The sequence below is a fragment of the Podarcis tiliguerta genome, assembly GCF_965153285.1.
Source record: "Podarcis tiliguerta genome assembly, chromosome: 12".
Lineage (NCBI taxonomy): Eukaryota > Metazoa > Chordata > Lepidosauria > Squamata > Lacertidae > Podarcis > Podarcis tiliguerta.
Window position 1 is genome coordinate 34,101,416 of NC_139545.1, and position 19,132 is coordinate 34,120,547.

General features: G+C 38.1%; 1 protein-coding gene across 7 annotated transcripts in view; it reads right to left on the reverse strand.

Annotated features, from left to right (window-relative positions):
* CDK14 (cyclin dependent kinase 14) overlaps positions 1–19,132 on the reverse strand; it is a 215,456-nt gene that overhangs the window by 134,931 nt on the left and 61,393 nt on the right. For 5 of the 7 annotated variants that reach the window (XM_083405804.1, XM_083405805.1, XM_083405803.1 and 2 more), the window contains 2 exons: positions 8,051–8,296; positions 993–1,087 (listed from right to left, as the gene is read on the reverse strand). In XM_083405804.1, coding sequence (XP_083261930.1) covers positions 993–1,087; positions 8,051–8,281 — 326 coding nt within the window. In that variant the 5' untranslated portion in view covers positions 8,282–8,296. Of the gene's footprint in view, positions 1–992; positions 1,088–4,556; positions 5,182–5,206; positions 6,224–8,050; positions 8,297–19,132 lie in introns of those variants that run through there. The other 2 variants (XM_083405809.1, XM_083405808.1) reach the window with 2 other exon arrangements.

Here is a 19,132-nt window from a genome sequence, read left to right on the forward strand (position 1 = left end):
TGAAACACATATTCTTTATCCTTAACTTCCATGGCCTTCCTCCTCTGTTCCCCCACAACCAGTCTCTGTCCCCATATATTCTTGTCTAGGACCTTCACTTCTCCAGCTCCACCAGTTTCAGCTGAGGAAAGGCTTACACTGACTTGCAACCTTTTATTTAAAAAGGAAAGAACCATGCTGTTTCTTTATTGACTTCAGGCTGACAAGAAAAGCCATATGTAAAAAACATGCTGGAGTTGTGCTTCCTCCCTTTATGTTTTATGGGTCTGAAAGGCTTTGGAAAGGCATGTTGCAATTTAGCATGTGGTCTGATTTCAAGCAAGCAGATGAGAACACACACCAAGTAAGGCTGAGGCATGCCCTACGGGCCGATAGTTGGACATGTGCAGACACATTTTTTTACAAAGTTTTCCTTCTTTTTCGGTGAGTGGGCAAACAGCTGCATGAAATGGGCCCACATATGTATATACATAACATACATGGGCAGATGCACACCTACTACCTCACTATGATAAAGTAACGTTAACATAAAACTTTTCTAATAATTGGCTTTTCTCTTGAAAATTTACTTTGTGTATAACCTCTTAGTTATGAAAAATAATGGGCTGCAGCCAGAAACCAATACTACAACACAACTGGAACTGAAAGTGTTATATAAATGGTTCAAAAAAACTAAAAGCATTTTCTTCCAAAACATAACTCTAGGTCACAGGCCTGCCAATATTGCTCTTTTGGCATTACTGCACTTAGTAATATCCTACACTTAGCACAACAATAATGGGAAATGGGAAGAGGCTTGTATCGAATACTCTTCTTCATTCTCTCTACATACTAAAAACACTAGATTTAAAGTTCAATCTAAAAAACAATTCAAAATGGTTACCTACTACTCCTACCTCACAATATATTTTATTTTAAAATAGTGGAATTGTTTATGAAGCAGCTGGTCTGCATCACAAGTATGTAAATGTACATGATAAAAATGTACTTACTTGCTTTTCCCTTTATATACTGTGGCATATGAGCCTTCTCCCAGTTTTTCCAGTTTTTCATAAGAGTCTGCTTTTCCAAACTTGGGACTTGTTGGCTATGTAAGAAAAGAAACGGAGAGATAAAATTTTCAGCACTCACACGCTACCATTAACTGTGTTGAGCCAACCCTATGAAGAACAACTGTTATTACCAAAACTAATGAGATTATACTTTGGATATTTAATGCCTGACATTGTCAGGTACCAAGGGCAATGTCTAACGATATCCATTTAAATATCACTCAGCACTCCAGATGGTCACTGCCTATTTCAACAGTATTCCTATATCAGTGGAGTTGTCAGAAAGACTTAGCCCATACAGAAGAATGAAATTTGGATTTGTTGCAGAATTTCTGTAAAGATGAAATTAATGAACAGCTGTACCAAGATGTCCAATTGAGCATGCTTTATTCACTAGACAGCATAACCAAAGTAATTTTTATTATTATTCACTGAACTTCTAAACCACTCTTCATCTAGGTGTGTCCCAGTTTACAATTATAAAATACAAATAAATTAACCATTTCAAACAGTAAAACCAAAATGTGAAAAAAGGGAAACAAACAGAAGCACATCAGCAGACACAATAATCCCTGTACTCCAGGCCCTGAGTAGTCTAATCAGCTCCTCCAAAGGTCTTGATGACAGATGTGTTTTTATCTGGTGCCAGAAGCCCAACAAAATAAGAAACCAACCACTCCACCAGGTGAAGGGAATACCACAATCAGGCACCACTACGCAAACCCATCCCTGTTGATAGATCACTGACTAGGGCCCACTCCGCTGACCTCTATGTCTGGGTTAGCTGGTATAGGGACAAGCACTCCATCGGAGAGTTGGGTCACAAGCCATTTAGCAATGTATATGTAAACGCTATAAACTTGCTCAGTAGGCAGCAAATCCAAATTTCATACTGTATGAACTAACACTTTCCAATATCTCCAGTGATACATGAATACTGTTAAAATCGGCATTGATCATCTGGAGTGCTCATATTTAGATGGAACTTATTCAACATTATTGTCCTTGGCATATAACAATGAAGTCCTTCATTCTCAAGGCAACCAGAACATTGCAAAAAGCTTTGATACATTTAATGGAACGGGAAATCAAAGCCAAGTTTTTGAGCACGGATTGATTTCTAAACATTTATTTCAAATGTTTCTTGACAAGTTGGGGAAGGGAACCTATGGTCCAGGCCACTCTACTTTGCCCTAGGCCATATTTCCTTCCTAAGGTTTAGCAACCCTGCTCTGCACTCTCCCGAAGTGCTTTTGACGGACTGCAATGTGTTCTTCTACTGCAATAATACATTTTGCGTGCCAGGCTGGAAAGATGTGGGCATAAAAACCAGGGCCAAATCTCGGTTTCCGTGGGCGCTTGGGCATCGGTTGCCGGTGAACTCCTAGTCTGCTTGCTTTCATCTTCAAACCATACTTCTCCTCCCTCTTGGCCTCACCCTTTTAAAGTAAAACATAATCTTAACCAATATAGCAACTCCCGATTGTCAAAGAAAAACATCATGAAACATTGGACTTTTGATATGATTGTCTTTTCCTCTTAATTGACTAGATGAATACACCACCCCATGCATCCAAAATTAGCCTTTGGGTCTCCCTACTATCCCTTTCACTTTATATGTCCTTTCAAGGAGATAAAAACATAACATTTTTGTACATTTTACATTATTTTCTGTCCTGGGATACATTTCAAATAATCCTGGCTTAGCACTGTATATGAAATAGGTATTCTGGTTTACAAATAACTCTGGCCAATTGCTAAGCACGCTGGCTTGTTCAACTAAATATTTATTATTTGTCTATCACTGAAATTACTCATATTAGACTAGTTCTAAGAAATACAGTGACTGTTAGCAACAGGTACAGAATACTGAAAAAGTACTCAATATTTTTCTTTAAGGTCATGTTCCACATGCTAATTAGTTACTGAACACTGTGAGTCTCAATGCTGGATTTGAGAGCCAGTGGCAACCCTGTGAACAGGCACAGGGTTGCCTGGTAGTCACTATATATCATTTGTGGCTTTAGTTTTAATAACAGAAATGTTTGTTACAGCATGATCATCTCATCCTGTACTCATAATCCAGGATTTAAATATGAACCAAAGATAACAAGGTTCCTCAGTGGTTACTCCCTAGATTAATTTCAGTTAACCTGTAAATTAAGAATTGCTACTTTTAACTAGCTGAAAGTTCTAAAAAGAGAATAACTAGCTAAAAGTTAAGCTGATTCATGAGTAATGCATGAAGGATGTTGAATTTGCCCAACAGCATTATTTTTTCCCAAAATGCAGTGAGTGGGTTTCTTTTCCATTCAGGCACAGAATCACTAGGGGCAGGAGATGCTTTTGAGGACTAGGCTGCCTGTACCAGAAGTACACAGAACATTTTTTTAAGGATCAATTTTCACTGTCAGATCAACTCTAAAAAGAGCACTTTTATAGCATGCAAAGGGGTATTTTAGCAAACATTTATTAAAACACACATTTATTTCAACAAATACCACTATGTGTGTATTTTGCTTTGCAATGATGATTAATCTCAGGAAACATAGCACTGCTCCAAAATGTCCAGAATTCTGAAATAATCTTTATCACGAAATTCCACTGACATAAATCAGAGGTTTATACATTTGAAAATTAAGTCTGCTTTATTTGCTCAAATATTTTATGAGAGATAACAATTTAGCAGCAGAAATGGCTCCCACTCCTCTTCTGCTTTTTTCTCTACTATTGGCTGCCCTGAAACACCAGCTTGATGAACTAAGGAACCTCATGGTATCTCATAAAAACAAACATCACTACCTGTCTCATAAACAAGTATTAGAGTTTAAAATTAACAATGTTGTTCCAGAGCGCTAGAAAACGACCGTGAAAGGAAAATTCTGGGAAAGCCAGATTTTAATTTTCAACCAAATACTTTGCTTGTAATTTTTCACTTGTATACGTCAAAAAGTTGACAGCTGAAAATGTTAACCAGTTAGTCAAAAGTTTCTCAAACTTTTTAAACTATTAACTGATTAATTAACTACTTAATTCCCATGACCATTTGTATATGTTTGACCATTTGTATATATTATTTATCAAGCAATCCCTGTTTTAATCGTCACATTATTCAATAGAGGAAAAAATAATTCCCTGATGCAACTTTTTCAGACAGGTACATATATATATAAATAGGAAAACAGGCCTAAGGACCTGTGGAATTCATTATTCAGCACCCAATCTACTTGGTAAGACAACGGAAGCGTAGCACTGCATGTTGTTATGAAGAACCCAGAAGGAGACACAGGGAAGATTTAATCAACTCTCATTTTTTTAAAGGTGGCTGAAGAGGGTGCAAAAAAGATTATCTCTCCTCCCCCTCCCCCCAATATCTCAATCCATGCTTGTAGGATACGCAAGGCTTCTGAATGAGTGGTTGCAACTTGAATTAAAGGACGAAAGAACAGCAGTTACTTCAAATGACCAGGAAAGAGCTGGGTCTTATTTATGTACTCTACTTACGCTGATTTCTTTACTGCATTCCTCAGGTTTTCCAACAGAGGGTTCAGACACCTCGCTGAAAATGGCAACTGGTCCCTCTGCTACAGAACTCAAGATGGTGGATGATTCCCCTGCCCTTGAATCACATACCTCTTCTGAAAGAGAAGGGCTGAGGGGGGACTTCATGTCCTGAGAATTCATGAGCGGTGTTTCCCATTACAAAGGAGACAATACTTGTGTGTAATCTCCCCTCCCCTATGCATTTTACCTCAGAAACAGCCTCTGTGTTGTTTTTAAAAGCTTTTCAAAGAACAGATTAGAACACCTTAAGATGGTAAAATAACACCACCTCAGGAAGCCTTTTTAAAAACAATGAATTAAAAAACAAACAAATTCCAAACCCAACATGTGCCTTGCATCAGCTTAAATGCACATTTAATTTTATTTACGTATCATTAAAAACATTTATAAATGTTTTTAAATGGCTTCCTTCACTGCGTTAAGTTCACGAAGGACAATTGTAAAGATCTGGGCCTCCGCTCCTATTTATTTTGTCAACAAAGGCAACATTTAAGTGCCTGTGCATCTCTACAACTAACACTATTATTTATTTTCTTCTCTAAAATTAGAGTACATAATAAGCCTTTTAAAGAAGTGCCCCATCTCTTTACCTTTCACTTCAGAAAATAACTTAACAGCCAGGGAGATCATAAAATGAGCGGGTTGGGGGTAGGAAAAGCTTGTTTGTTTAGCAGTAAGATATTTTAAAAACAGTTCCAAATTTGAAAGAGGGAGGAGCCATGCATGCAGAGGCTGTTCTCTATCACAGGCAAGAATCTGACTGAAAATATTGGAAAACTAATAAAAATTTATTTGACAAAAGAATCTGACTGAAAATAATGTTAAATCCCTCCGCCTTCTGACATGGATATCTTTCAGCAGCCTCCAAAGTTCAAGGGGAGGGCATTCCTGCTTAGATTCCAAAAATGGCACCATTAATTTCTCTGCAATTAATCTTTTGTCTACATCTTAAGTATTTTCCATACAGCCTTATGAGAAATTAGTCAGTTTCCCCAGTGGTCGAAGAAACCTAGTTTGCCTGCAAAATTCTCAGATAAATGTCAGTGTCCAAGGTTAGAGACACAACTGTTGAATACAAATACATAAAGTTTTCCAACTAAGAAGGCTGTAACAAGTAATACAAAATAATTACAAACTACTATTTCTTTTAATTACAAATAAAAATATGAGCCTTGTTAACGGGTTTTCTGGTCCTGCACAGAAGCCCTTACAGCAAAGTCCCACCTTTAAAGCCTAAATATTTACTTTTAGTCTGTCCAATCACACACACACACACATAAAATAATTAGATATGCTTAAAGTATTACGACTAGTAAACCAACACAATAACCCCCCACATCTGAAAACTGTCAAAGACTCTTTGAGTGAATGACTGATATGTCCAGGAGTTGGGGAGTATCCGTTCTGGATGGGGTTGGACTCCCTGTGAAGAAATTCTTAGGCCCAGATAACTTCTGGATAATTTGCTGAAGCTTTCTCTTCCCATTAATAATATTTTCCCCCCTCATTAACTGATGGCAAATGGTCAAAAAAATGCAGGAGAAATTTTTGTCACAGCACTAAAAAAGAGCATTGGAACTTTGGTAGATTGGATTGGCATCTCTATAGCTAGTGCAACATACAGATCATTTCTTGGTTACATACATTGTCTAACCGGTGGGGAGCCTAGTCCTACAGAGACATTGCCAACTTCCCTTCCCACATATTAATTCAGAATACAATTTCCTGGTACTGCATTGTCAGTCAAACTAATTAAAATCCACCCTCAATCACTCAACATGAATTTAAAAAATAAGACTATCACATCACTTTGGGTGTACAAAAAGTCAGTAGAATTCCATCAGTTTTACTTTGTGTAAATGCAGTTGCCACTTACGGGTTTTATCCTCTCCTAGTTTGGAAAAACAATGCTTTGTTGTGAAAAAAAAATACTTCTACCAGTTATATTTGCACATGCTCTTGGATTCATATTCATTTTTCATAAAGTAACAGGATGCTAATGTTATGCTTAAAATATCAAGTTCTGAAATTGTGTCTAGGGATATGGCATGTCCACAGGATATTAAATCTCAATATAAAATTATCCATGGAGCAATAAACATGCTCACAGTGCCTCTGTAGAAGAATTTCAGTATCAATACTGAAGATCTTGTGTCCTCAAGAGAACTAATTTCACAGCAATAAAAAGAAAATCTGAAAGTAAAGGACAAATAAATCCAACCTTTTGTGTTCTATTCATGCAAGCCTTTTTTTACAGCTGGTCAACTGAAGAGTTAAGTACATGGGATCACCTGTTTGGCTTTGACTGTGTGCAAAATACAAGCTATCTTGCATATCACAGTAACATCGTGATGTCTGGAATAAACACTAAGGACATTTGTAAACTGATGTCTCTTCTAGACAGAAAGTCTATTTAGGCAAGAGAGTGAAGGCACCTTTATCCAACGTGGCTCAGAAACAATTCTCTGAAAAGTCTCTAGTAATACTAGTCAACCTTAAACACTTTTTCCTTTCAGCGAGAAAATGAAAATATTCTATTATTAACTGACTAGTAACCTGCCACTATTCCTTTCTGGAATTTGTATTCTTTACCTCAAAGGTCACATTACTAGAGATTTATGCAATAGTGGGAAATAAAATGTCATTTTCATACACAATAATTTGGCAGGACACCTCAGGGACAACTGCTGGCACACCAGTCATAAGCAAGGATGACATTTCATTTATCACTACTTTAAAAAGATAATACACCACACGGGGAAAGCATAACATGTTCTGAGAGCTTTGTCTGCTTCGTGATTTCACAAACTATTGTGATTTGAGAAATATTTGCTCGGTCATAATGCACTGTTTGACAAAGGTTCAGCGTTGCCAATCTAGTGTTCCCCAAACAAAATTTCCAGCTTCTGATAAGAATAGTAAGTTTTTAATTTTAATTTTGTTCTGAAATATTCCTGATGTAAAGGTAGCACACAGTTTTAAAATAAACTAGCCCGCCACCCTCCAAAATTGAAATGTGGTATATACAGTAATTAATAAAAAATCTTTTAATCTTCTAAACTAACTAACAAGAAACTAACTAGACTAACAAGAAACACCTCAAACTAGATGTTTCCTAGTATTAACAAACAATTTACTTTTTATGTTAGACGGATAGAATTCATAACGGTTTCAGAAGATGGTAAAACAAGGATAACAACCTTCTGAGAACACAGCTCATTCAATGGAAAACAATATAATGATACTGAACCAATCTGGATCATGTTTATCTAAGACTAAAATTGCACATAATGAAAGCAGAGAGATATGGCTCTTTTAAAAATACACACAATCTCAGCATACCGCTTTAAGTGACATTGCTATTAAAAGCACCAAAACATTTGGAACTTGGATGGAGAATTTAGTTGAGATAAATATGGCATGTCTGGACTTACAGAGCTAGGACTGGAATGTCGTCTGATTTTAGGAGATTCTTTCCCAGTGGATGAAGTCTTGAAGTTAATGCAGGCATTGTTCTCTGAATGCACCCTCTTCACTTGATTATTTGGCTTTTCAAATGGATCAAAAGTGCTCTGTGTCCTTTGAACTCTGACTTTTTTGTCTTCTGGAATTGTGTCCAAGGGCTTGATCACAGAATCCATTCCTTGGCAATTCCGTGTAGACATCTTTGTGACACATATCTAAGGGAGGAAAGGAAAAATATGTATTAAATAACTTGATAAGGTACCATTGTTCAGGACCAAACAAAGCATTACCAGAGGGTGGGGGAAGACTGTGTTTCCAGCTCCAGTTGTACTACTAACATAGGACATAAGAAACATTTGGTACAAAAAAAAGCAGCAGGCAGATGGGTCATGGTTAACCATCTCCAACCCTCCAATTCTCCTAAATAAATTATTAAAAGGTTTCCAGCTATGCTCTAATAATAGAATAGAACTCAGTTAAGGTACAAACTGAAGAAGTATGCTGGCAAGAATGAGTGGGAATAGGAGAAATTAAGCATCCTCCCTCTCACCTGCAAATCCTTCCTGAACACTCTTCCCACGTTTAATCATGTTTCACCAAGTAAAATTTACTTTGACTCCTTAGTGTTTTATAATTAAATAATAATAAGTATTCAAGTGCCATTTATTAAGAAACATTGAATATACTTATTAACTGTGAAAAGGCACAAATTACACTGTTGTATTTAAATAAAAATTAACAGCAGAAGAATATAAATAAATTAATAATAATAATTAAAGGGGAACGTACAGATTTGGAAGTCTTGATAAAAGCCTTATGTAAACTTTATCAACTTAAATGCCAGATCACTAAGTCTTACTGTCCAGTCACTGATATCTGCTGCAAAGTATTGATTTCCATTTGTTTAAAATTAGATGAGGCCAAATTAAATAAATTGACTTATGTCAATTTAAGTCATCTTACTTGCATGCCTTACAAAGTTGTTTCATAGAACAATGTGTATATAGCTGAATTAGTATAAGACTTGGAAAATCCAATTGGTAAAACCATACCCTATCCCTGAACCAGTGGAGGCAACATTCAGTAGTTCAATAATGCACAATATTTCTCAGGTCTTTACTTTTACAGCAATCAGCATGAATTTTGCTACGTCCTTAAGTCTTGTGATCCAATCCCAAGGCCATGAACTATGTAGTTTATTCACAAAATTATTATTTTCATTGGGAAGTGAGTATCTACAAAATGGTGGGCCAACACCATTTTTTGTTGTTGAAGCATGAAATAATCTCTATCTAGCCTTGGGATAATTCACTTCCAAGTGTTGCCTTCTAGTGGTATAAACACTTTCTAAAAGCACATTATTCCTCAAAATGGAAATCCTGATTTTATTACTTCAAATCCAATTTATTTCAATTGTTCTCAGACAGCAGACTTTATTCAAATGTAATATGCTAGGCACAGAGTGGTTGTTCTAAACCTCTCAAGTTTCCAAATAGTACTCCACAGAAGTAGAGGCGGACTCTTAGATTTGCAATTATCAGAAAGGAGAACTGATGTAATCTCCTTGTATATCTGGGTAGGAGCTCCTAAAAGGAAGATGAGGAGCCGGTTCCAAAGCACACAAGTATGCATTTTTATTCGTGCATTAAATGAAATACTTTAAAAATGGAATTGCAAAAATAATCTCCAGGTTGTTCTTCACATTTGTGAGATGATCTCCAAAGCCAATACATTCAAAGGAACGACCAAGTCAACAGCTATTACTTTTCAGTTGTTTGTGAATTAAGTATTTTATTAACTTATGGATTCAGAGCAATTAGCTACCTTCTAAAGCCTAAATGTGTTAAGCAAGTCCTTGAAAATGGTATTGCCATCACCTGTGGTGCTCATCGCTGGAGGAAGCCTAGGAAGTGCAGACTATTATAGTACAAGCATAAAATGCTTCCCCAAAATAGTTAGACTATATCTCACCAAAAAGGCTTCCTTTGCAGTGTAACAGGAAATCAACGCATCTGTATACTAATGAACATTTCAAATTCAAAATAGTTTAAATAGTAAGACTAGCTTACTTTGAAATACAATTCTGCAAAAAAGCAAAAGAGATAGAAAGTAACACTAAAAGGACTTCTTTCCAGACAATGCCTCTAGTATAAAAACTGAATTCAAAGACACAATTAAATAATATGTGTGATCCAATGAACTCCAAGATGCATGTGGTAGGCCCTTACACAATTCTACAACCAGAATGGCTAGAAGATTAGGAAGAACTTCCTGACAGTAAGAGCTGTTCGACAGTGGAATTTGCTGCCAAGGAGTGTGGTGGAGTCTCCTTCTTTGGAGGTCTTTAAGCAGAGGCTTGACAACCATATATCAGGAGTGCTCTGATGGTGTTTCCTGCTTGGCAGGGGGTTGGATTCGATGACCCTTGTGGTCTCTTCCAACTCTATGATTCTATGATTCTATCTAATCATTAAATCTGAATGCTACAATTTCATGGCACATATCACTCTGCATCAGTTATGGTAGTTGATGAAAGAGCAGAGTCAAAAATTACTTGCCCTGACTACCTAAATCAATTGTTATATTGCACAGGTAAGGTTTTTGCTGTCACTATAACCTGCCACTATGACCCAAATATCAAATATTGATATTTGATAACAAAGGCAAGATTATATATACACATTATGTGCATAATATCCTCCAGCTTCACAGATGCTGTTACTCCTTTTGCATATATGCAAAATGAGATGGAGAGCTATATTTATGTTGCAAATGTAACTTAATTGTTAGATACTTTAAAACAGATAAAGGCAGTACACAGAAGGTTGCCATGATTAGCCGTGCACTGAATCCTGATTGTAATTTACTCTAGAGAATTCATCTTCCCTCACATTGAAAATAACTTTGTAAAATACCTGCTGCCATCGATTTTATCTGGCTCAGCAAAAGCAACAGTTTAAGATGAGATATGCTGGGCAAGAGGTTATCTCCTTGCATGCAAAATGCAGCCATGATCCAATATTGATTGCAACTATTATTTTATTTAAAGAAAAAAACATTTTGTACTAAGACAAAGTCTAAACCAAGTCTCACCACTACTCTACAGAAACATCTGAATGAAGTTATTCAATAATTTAAGAATATCCACTGAAATAAATAAATGCCTAACTGTATAAATGGCAAACCATAACCAACAACCCTTGGGCAAGAGAGCGCTGACTTCAGTACAGGAAAGCAAACACAAAAGTCTGCTGTAGGTGTACAAAATTCATTGCCGTCAAGATCCGTACAAAGAGAGTCTCAAAACAGAGATCTCCACTTCACAATGGCAGGCTGCTTGTCTTGATGCTGCATTCATGGAAATCACATATGATACCCTATCAGGAAGAGTGAAAGAGTATAAGAATTCATGTAACAGAGGCAGAGAGAAGAAACACCATGGTGCATCTTTAATAGTGAATCTGGACACCCTTCATCTGCCCAAGCTGCAAGAAAACATGTCTCTCTCGTACTGGTCTCTACAGCTACAGCAGGTGCTGCAACTCTCTGATGGTTTGGCTTTACCCAAGATGGCACATTCTTCCGTTCTCTCTCAAGACAGATGTATGGCAACAACCATTTATACAGCTCTGCAAACACTACTGTGTTTGCATGAAGAACTATGGATTGGGCAACTAGCCCAATACTGTATTTTATAACTGAACTGGAAAAACAAATCAATTAAATGGTCACAAGACTAGCGTGTATAAAAAGATGATTCTTTTTCTGATGTCTGGAACAAACAAAATATTTGAGGAATGACACGTTCTATTTTTGAACTTTTCACATGACATTATCTTGCCTACTTTCAAAGGGCAAAGTGTTATCTTTTGCAAAACCTTTGAGTGAGTTGTTCAGAAGTAGAGCTAATAAAGTGCATATGACATCTTATTCTAGGATGAAGCAATTCAGGGCTAGATTCTATGCTCTAAAGATTAAAGGTGGGTGAGTGATATGTCCACATTATCATTTCTTAAATGCATTACAAAACCCCAAAATCTGTAATATAATTTTGGGAATTTTTTGCTGTACTAGAAAAAAATCTTTCATTAATTAGCTTTAGCTGATTAAACTAATTTAGAGCCTCTTGAACAGTGGGGAGGGTAATTGATTTTACTTTGTTATGTATTTTTGTGTATAAATTCTATAAATTCATAGCATGCTATAGTATATATAACAGAACAATCTTGCTTTGAAATAAATATTATATTTTCCTTAGAAAGCACATTTTAAAAATTTAAGAATGCAGTTGCTGGCTTTTAGGTCTTTTACATCTGAAAAAAATAAATTCCACTCTTCTGTGTTCCCAACTAGGATTCTGGGTTAGCATGTTGAACAACAATGGACAGGGAGGGCTAAAGATAATGACTGATGAGTCAGAAAGACTCAGAATTTAATGAGAAGTGAAAGCCATATGAGGTATATCTATCTCCTAGTCTAGGAATTTGGTTCAACCCTTTGTCCTTTAGAAGAACAGAGACATATTATGATAGAAAAAAGAGTTCACTTATGAGGGTGTTTCCCTTCACACACACACACACACACACACACACACACACAAATACTGTCAGATATTTTCCACAAAAATCAAGAGCAATTGACTATACATACCTTTTCACCACTTGAAGAGTGCAACATCATGGATGACTAAGTGATCCCTTATTTATCTTTAAGGTTACCTCATGTGCAATACTGTAAATTCAGACATTCAACTGCCAGCTGTCCATGCAGCACAACAAGATGGTATGTAAAGCTACAGACATGAGACTTGGGAACCACTGGTCATCACAAAACAAGGGACCTCTAGCTGGAAGCAATATTATTTCCTTAAGGATTTGTATCCCACCATTCAACAGGGCAGATTATAATATGCCTCTGTATATAAACTGGTGGGTAACAACAATGAGAAATCTTCCCGGAGTAAACATACATTTTGTTTGATCCCGTAGGGCTTTTATTTTATTTTTAATTTTTAATGAATATAGAAGCCTCTTCAAGGAAAAGAGATACCAGAGCAAGTTTTTTATCACAGACCATTTCCTAGTGGTGCCAGTTTTCTAATTACAGGGAAATTTTGCTTGGGAAAGGAACAATGAAACATGTGATTCTCCACTACAGTCTAAAATAGTCATCCTATTAATAAACATAAACATAAACTAAATAAATAAATATTCTACCACCCCATGCTATATAGACCAGACTTCAGTATTCCCTGATAAGTCGTTATGCCTACAGATATGAACCAGGTCTCAAGAGCCCAGGGCCTCCCAGGTAATATCTTGTACAAGTTTTGGCAATGCTTCAACCCAAATGGAACTACAGTAGATGCTTTCAGACCTCTAATAAATAGTGGGTGATTCACTGTACTCCTGGCATTTGAAGCATGTCTCTGCATTCCCAGCAAATGTATTGATAGACCATTACATTTTAAGGAAAGAGAATTATCTCCATAGAAACCAAACAATTCTCTGCAGCATTCACACATTGCATTAAGGTTGCCTTCAGTTCAAATTCCATGCAGAGCAACGGCTGTAACAACTACCGAAGAAATTAAATGTCAAAAAGTTAAAACTCTGAAAGGAATATGCTGATATCTGAAGTAGAGATGGAGAACATGAACGAACCCTTTTCCAGAAAGTGTAATGTCATTTAAGTACAGTGGTACCTTGGGTTAAGAACTTAATTCGTTCTGGAGGTCCGTTCTTAACCTGAGGTACCACTTTAGCTGATGGGGCCTCACAGCTGCCACGCCGCCGCGCGATTTCTGTTCTCATCCTGAAGCAAAGTTCTTAACCCGAGGTACTATTTCTGGGTTAACGGAGTCTGTAACCTGAAGTGTCTGTAGCATGAGGTACCACTGTACCATGGTAGGAACACTGATGGTGAATGTATTCCTTAACAGCCTATGCCTGAACACAAGATAAGAGGCATAGGCTACCTAGACGCTTCTTTACTTTCTGAACTATAAACTGCAGATCTCTTGCAAGCAAACACTCCTCTGGTTTTCCATTATCTTCTGCAGGCACTGCCTGTAAATTACCTTGGTGCAGAAGCTCAAGCACAATCAGCTGAAAGAACATAAGAAGCTGCCTTATACTCTGTCAGATCATTGGTCTATGCAGCTCAGTATCATCTACCCGAACTAGCTTTCACACCTAGCCATACCTGGAGATGCCAGGGATTGAACCTATGGCCTTTCACATGCAGAGCAGATGCTCTACCAGTGGGTAACAACCCTTCCCCATCACACTGTGTGTGTGTGTGTGTGTGTGTGTGTGTGTGTGTGTACAGTTTCATTATCTCAAGTGCCTGGGCAGATTTCTGTAACACTGCATCAATACTGAATGTAGCACGGGAGGCCAATGCACAGCCACATTCACAGATAGACTAAACAAATGGGAAATGCCTGTGATGCAACGGGTGGTTTGATTATATGCATTATTTTACAAGAATAATGAATTAAGAGCATGACCATTTTCCCCCACCCATCTTTCTCAAAACCATCAATTTCAAGTAACCTATCAGACCCTCTTTTGGCAGGGCAGTGTTTCAAAACTCAGACTTTATCCGAACATATTTTCAGGCAGGAAGGTGTCATACTATTGATTCATTTAAGCAAATATTGAGCCATTAAAAGAAAACTAACCAAACTTGGTTAGGTTTTTCTAATAGAAAAGAATCCAAGATCTAAATCTTGCAATGGAGGAACTATGGCAATGGAGGAATTATTGAACTATCATAAGAGGCTCCCTAAATCAAGAAGAAAAAAAGTTTTTAAGTTCCTGTGGGTAATGATGACACAACACACAATATAGTGTTACTGTTTTGTCCTCGTATTTGGGGAGCAGGCCTTCTGGCTACAACTTAAATGGAGCAGACAGAAAAGCAGAGGTATCAATGTCATGACAGACAGGAATCCTGATTACCGTTGGTCTTTAAAGGTAGACTGTTGTTGTTTTAAAAGATCCTAGTGTTCTCGGGCTTTTTTTGCAGTTTAAACCCAAGCCTCTACTCCTGTTAATGCTTTCATCCAACTTCCATTAATAATATGTAGTTTAGTGTAGCTGCCAGCAGTAGGAAGATTTATAGTATTTGCAAGGTTGTGACCTACTTTCAAGACAACCACCCCAGTGTCTAATTTTTTCTTTGGGTCCTAGACAGGTTCAAAGCCGGCCATCCTTCTCCTACTTTACGTACTCAAGAATTGGCCTGCTGCCTTGGGACAATGGAGACAGCAATATGATTGCTTAAACACACTGGCTTTTAACTCATCTTTATGCAATCTTCCTGCTTTCAAATGTCTGCTGGAAGTAGCACAAAAGAAAGATGAAAAAGCTGCTGCCTAAAGGCTGTTGCGAAGAAAGCATAATTTCATTTCAAGAAAGGGTATCAGCAAACATATTTTTTTTCCAGGAGAGGGAGAGAAAGAAGAGCAAAATGAATGGCTGGGTAGTGAACCAAAATTGATCCTAATAATAAATTTAGCTGTTTCACAGTCCATAGACAAGGCAAGACCATAAGAAATATCATACTCCTGACACACTTCATAATTAGCACTAGAGATTTGCTGTTTTCTTGTAAAATTATATCCTATAATACATTGGGAGTCCGAAGGCTCTAACTGTGAAATAAAGAGTTGATGTGCTGTATCCAATTTTAGTCATATTCTGAGTACACAAACTGAAATTAATGGACATGAGTAACTTAGGTTCATTAATTTCAATGGGTCTACTCCAAGTATAACTTGGTTGGATACAACCTTTTAATGGTAAGCCACCAATGCTAGCACTCAGCTGCCACTCCAACCAAAAACGTCATCTTTGGAAACAGTGTTAATATGATATCCAAAGTTACCTTAAAACCAGACTGATTTTTTTGCAACTTTTAAAAAAGTTTAGAATTTATACTCCAGTATTTATCATCATCACCTGTCATGCCTAGCCCTGACCTAGTAACAGAGGTGGAGTCCTCAGAGGATGAACCAAACACTCCATAGGTTGAGGAGCTGTAGCAGCAGGCAGGATCCTCTGAACCAGTGCTCTAGATAACCTTGGCTTCTGGTGGGAGGGAGCTGCTGCATAATAGAGTGGGACTATTGCTTCCCTTAAACTGGACACTATACTTCTGTTGATGCAGCCTAGAATAGCTAGTATTTTAAATTTGTGTAATTCAATTCCTTGCATGCGTTTGTAGTAGATGCTGTATTTAACCAAATATAATGTTCAGAAAATAAAATTCACAGTAGTTCAATTCCTTGTATAAGGCCAAGGGAAATAATTTTTTTACTTTGACTTGTATGCTCTTCACTCTTTAGTTTCCTGTTCTTTACTGTCATCATCAAAACTTAAAAGAACCAAAGCCAAATTAAATGCATACCTTCCACTAACATGTACCAAAAAGCAGACTTCCTCATCTCCAATATCCTTTATTACAATATGCCGCTCACAGGCCAGTTGTTATACATGACTTTATTTTTGCTAGCTTCCAACCACTTTTTAGTAATAGATATGCTGCATACAGGAAATTATTTTAAGCTTGGCAAGGGCATTGGTATATCCAGCTTATTTTAGTTGTTGGAATTAATGCTATTCACAGTGATGAATTCATGTAAATAGGAAATTATTGCATTGTGCTGAATTTTGAGGTCATGGAGAAAGTCATGACCTCTTAGATGAAGCATTTTTAATTTTTATTCCGGGGTACTCTTGTAAAACAGCTAATTAATGAAGGAAGAACATTAGCTGTCTAATGATAGGCTTTTACACACACACAAAAATTATGAGTGAGAAAATGTGCAGGGAGCAGACTACACAAATTCAGTTATCACCATTCCAAAGTTCTCTTTTCTTGCCCAAAGACAAATAGAACAGAACTGCAGAATGGAGCAGAACTGAAAGAAACCTAACTCACCCCCTGTTCACATGCACTTAATAAGTGGCCGGATTTGAAAGGGAGATTATCCAGTAAGGTAAGATAGATGGCAGTTGAGATGGCTGTTGTGTTTGCTGGACAACCCAGGATGTTGGTATTGGGGGCTTCAATCGTCACTTCAGGTGGGTGCATCTTGGAAAGAGGCAACTCAGGACTTCCTTACCACATGACCACTATGAGGCCATTAAAATACCATTTGCTAATACCTGGTATTTCTGACCACTCGAGAAATTGGTGGTCTGAAAATGAGAATCTCATCAGTAACCCTGTTGTTGTGGTCAGATCTCCTCTTGGTGAGGTTTGCACTGGAAGCAGATCCCCCCCCTCTCTCTCTCCAGGGATGGTGGGCCCATTAAGCGCGCCTGCCCATAAGGCTTAAAGAAACCAATAGATTCTTGAATGCTGTTGAGGATTTCCCTGCTGACATGGCTGGTGGTCCTGGCTTCTGGTTTCACTTTGTAACGGTGAGATAGAAAAAGTCTTAGACACAATCATCCACACACCCAAGCATCCTCTCCTGCATTGCAAGAGCTTGGCTGGCTTCTTGGTATACTAGGGTTATAAAACAAGCACAGAAATGAACAAAATGCAGGTGGCACAAGTCTCATAATTAATACGCCCTGGAAACTTTTGATGAAGAACTGTTAAGAAATTATTTTAAATAAAATAAAACGAGGAACTTGTGCCTTTTATCCTGCTCAGAACGGAGACCACACCTAGAGCTCACAGGGCACAGCAGCAACAACAGCAGCTTCAATGTCACACTGAACAGGCTTTCAAAGCCAGCTGTTATAGACAGGCACCATCATACATAGCAAGAAATGAGCACCGATCATAGAAAGGGAGAACTAAGCAGAAGAAGTGCACGTTCTGTCCTCATCTGGAGCAGTTCTGCTGTGTCTGCAATCCAGCGAAGCCTTTTTCTCACTTGTTGTTTAGGATAAGTTTCCTACAAGGCACACTTGACTGATTTACTGAGACAATAATCCCTTTCACAGGAAACATCTATCGAGTAGCAAAACAACATGAAGCAGTTCGATGTCAACACGTGGAGATGCTGATGCTCTATGCAGAGCAAATGCTTTACATGTAGAAGGTCCCAAGTTCTTCCCTGCCATTTCCATTATAACAATTAAGGTAGCCATATTGGAAAAGACCACTGCCAGAGAGCTCAGGGAGTCACTGCCAGCCAGGGTAGGTAGTTTATATGCAGGCAGCAACCATTTCAGGCACGTCCAAATCACCACTGGAGCCAGTGTGGTGTAGTGGTTAGGAGTGGTGACCTCGTAATCTGGTGAACCGGGTTCGATTCCCCGCTCCTCCACATGCAGCTGCTGGGTGGCCTTGGGCCAGTCACACTTCTCTGAAGTCTCCCAGCTTCACTCACCCCACAGAGTGTTTGTTGTGGGGGAGGAAGGAAAAGGAGAATGTTAGCCGCTTTGAGACTCCTTCGGGTAGTGATAAAGCGGGATATCAAATCCAAACTCTTCTACCAATGCACAAGTCCTTTTGGACCCGGAAGAGGAAAGAACAGGGGCAGAATGGGAGGCAAAATGGGGGCAGGGTAGAATGGGGGTGGAATACGGTGAGGCATGTTTATGCACACTCCACTGGCACATTCGGGGGCTAGGAATGGAAACTCTGTGGAAAATGGTCGGTGCCTATATCTAAAAAGAGAGGAAGTGCTTGGAATGGGGCTTCGTGGCAGTGTTACCTCACACTCCGTGATGACACATCAGTATTATGAGCAGAAATTTAGCAGGATCACAGCAGCAGCACCTAAATTTGCTTCAGAGGTCGAGCATCTTGAGTTGCAGCCAGCACAAGTTCACAGCTCAACTCATACATCATCTTGCAAGATATCAAGCTCATTCATTTGTTAAACAGTGTGTGTGTGTGTGTGTGTGTTCCCCACAGCAAGAATCCGGGTTTTGCATCAACTGGGTATTGCATTTGTGGTAAGAAAGGCAGCTGTCTGCCCAACTGCTCAAAAACTATTGGGGTTTTATATTGTTGGGTAGAACTGCATCCTACCTAGGAGTTGTAATATTCTACCATGGTAGCAGATGAATGACCACAAC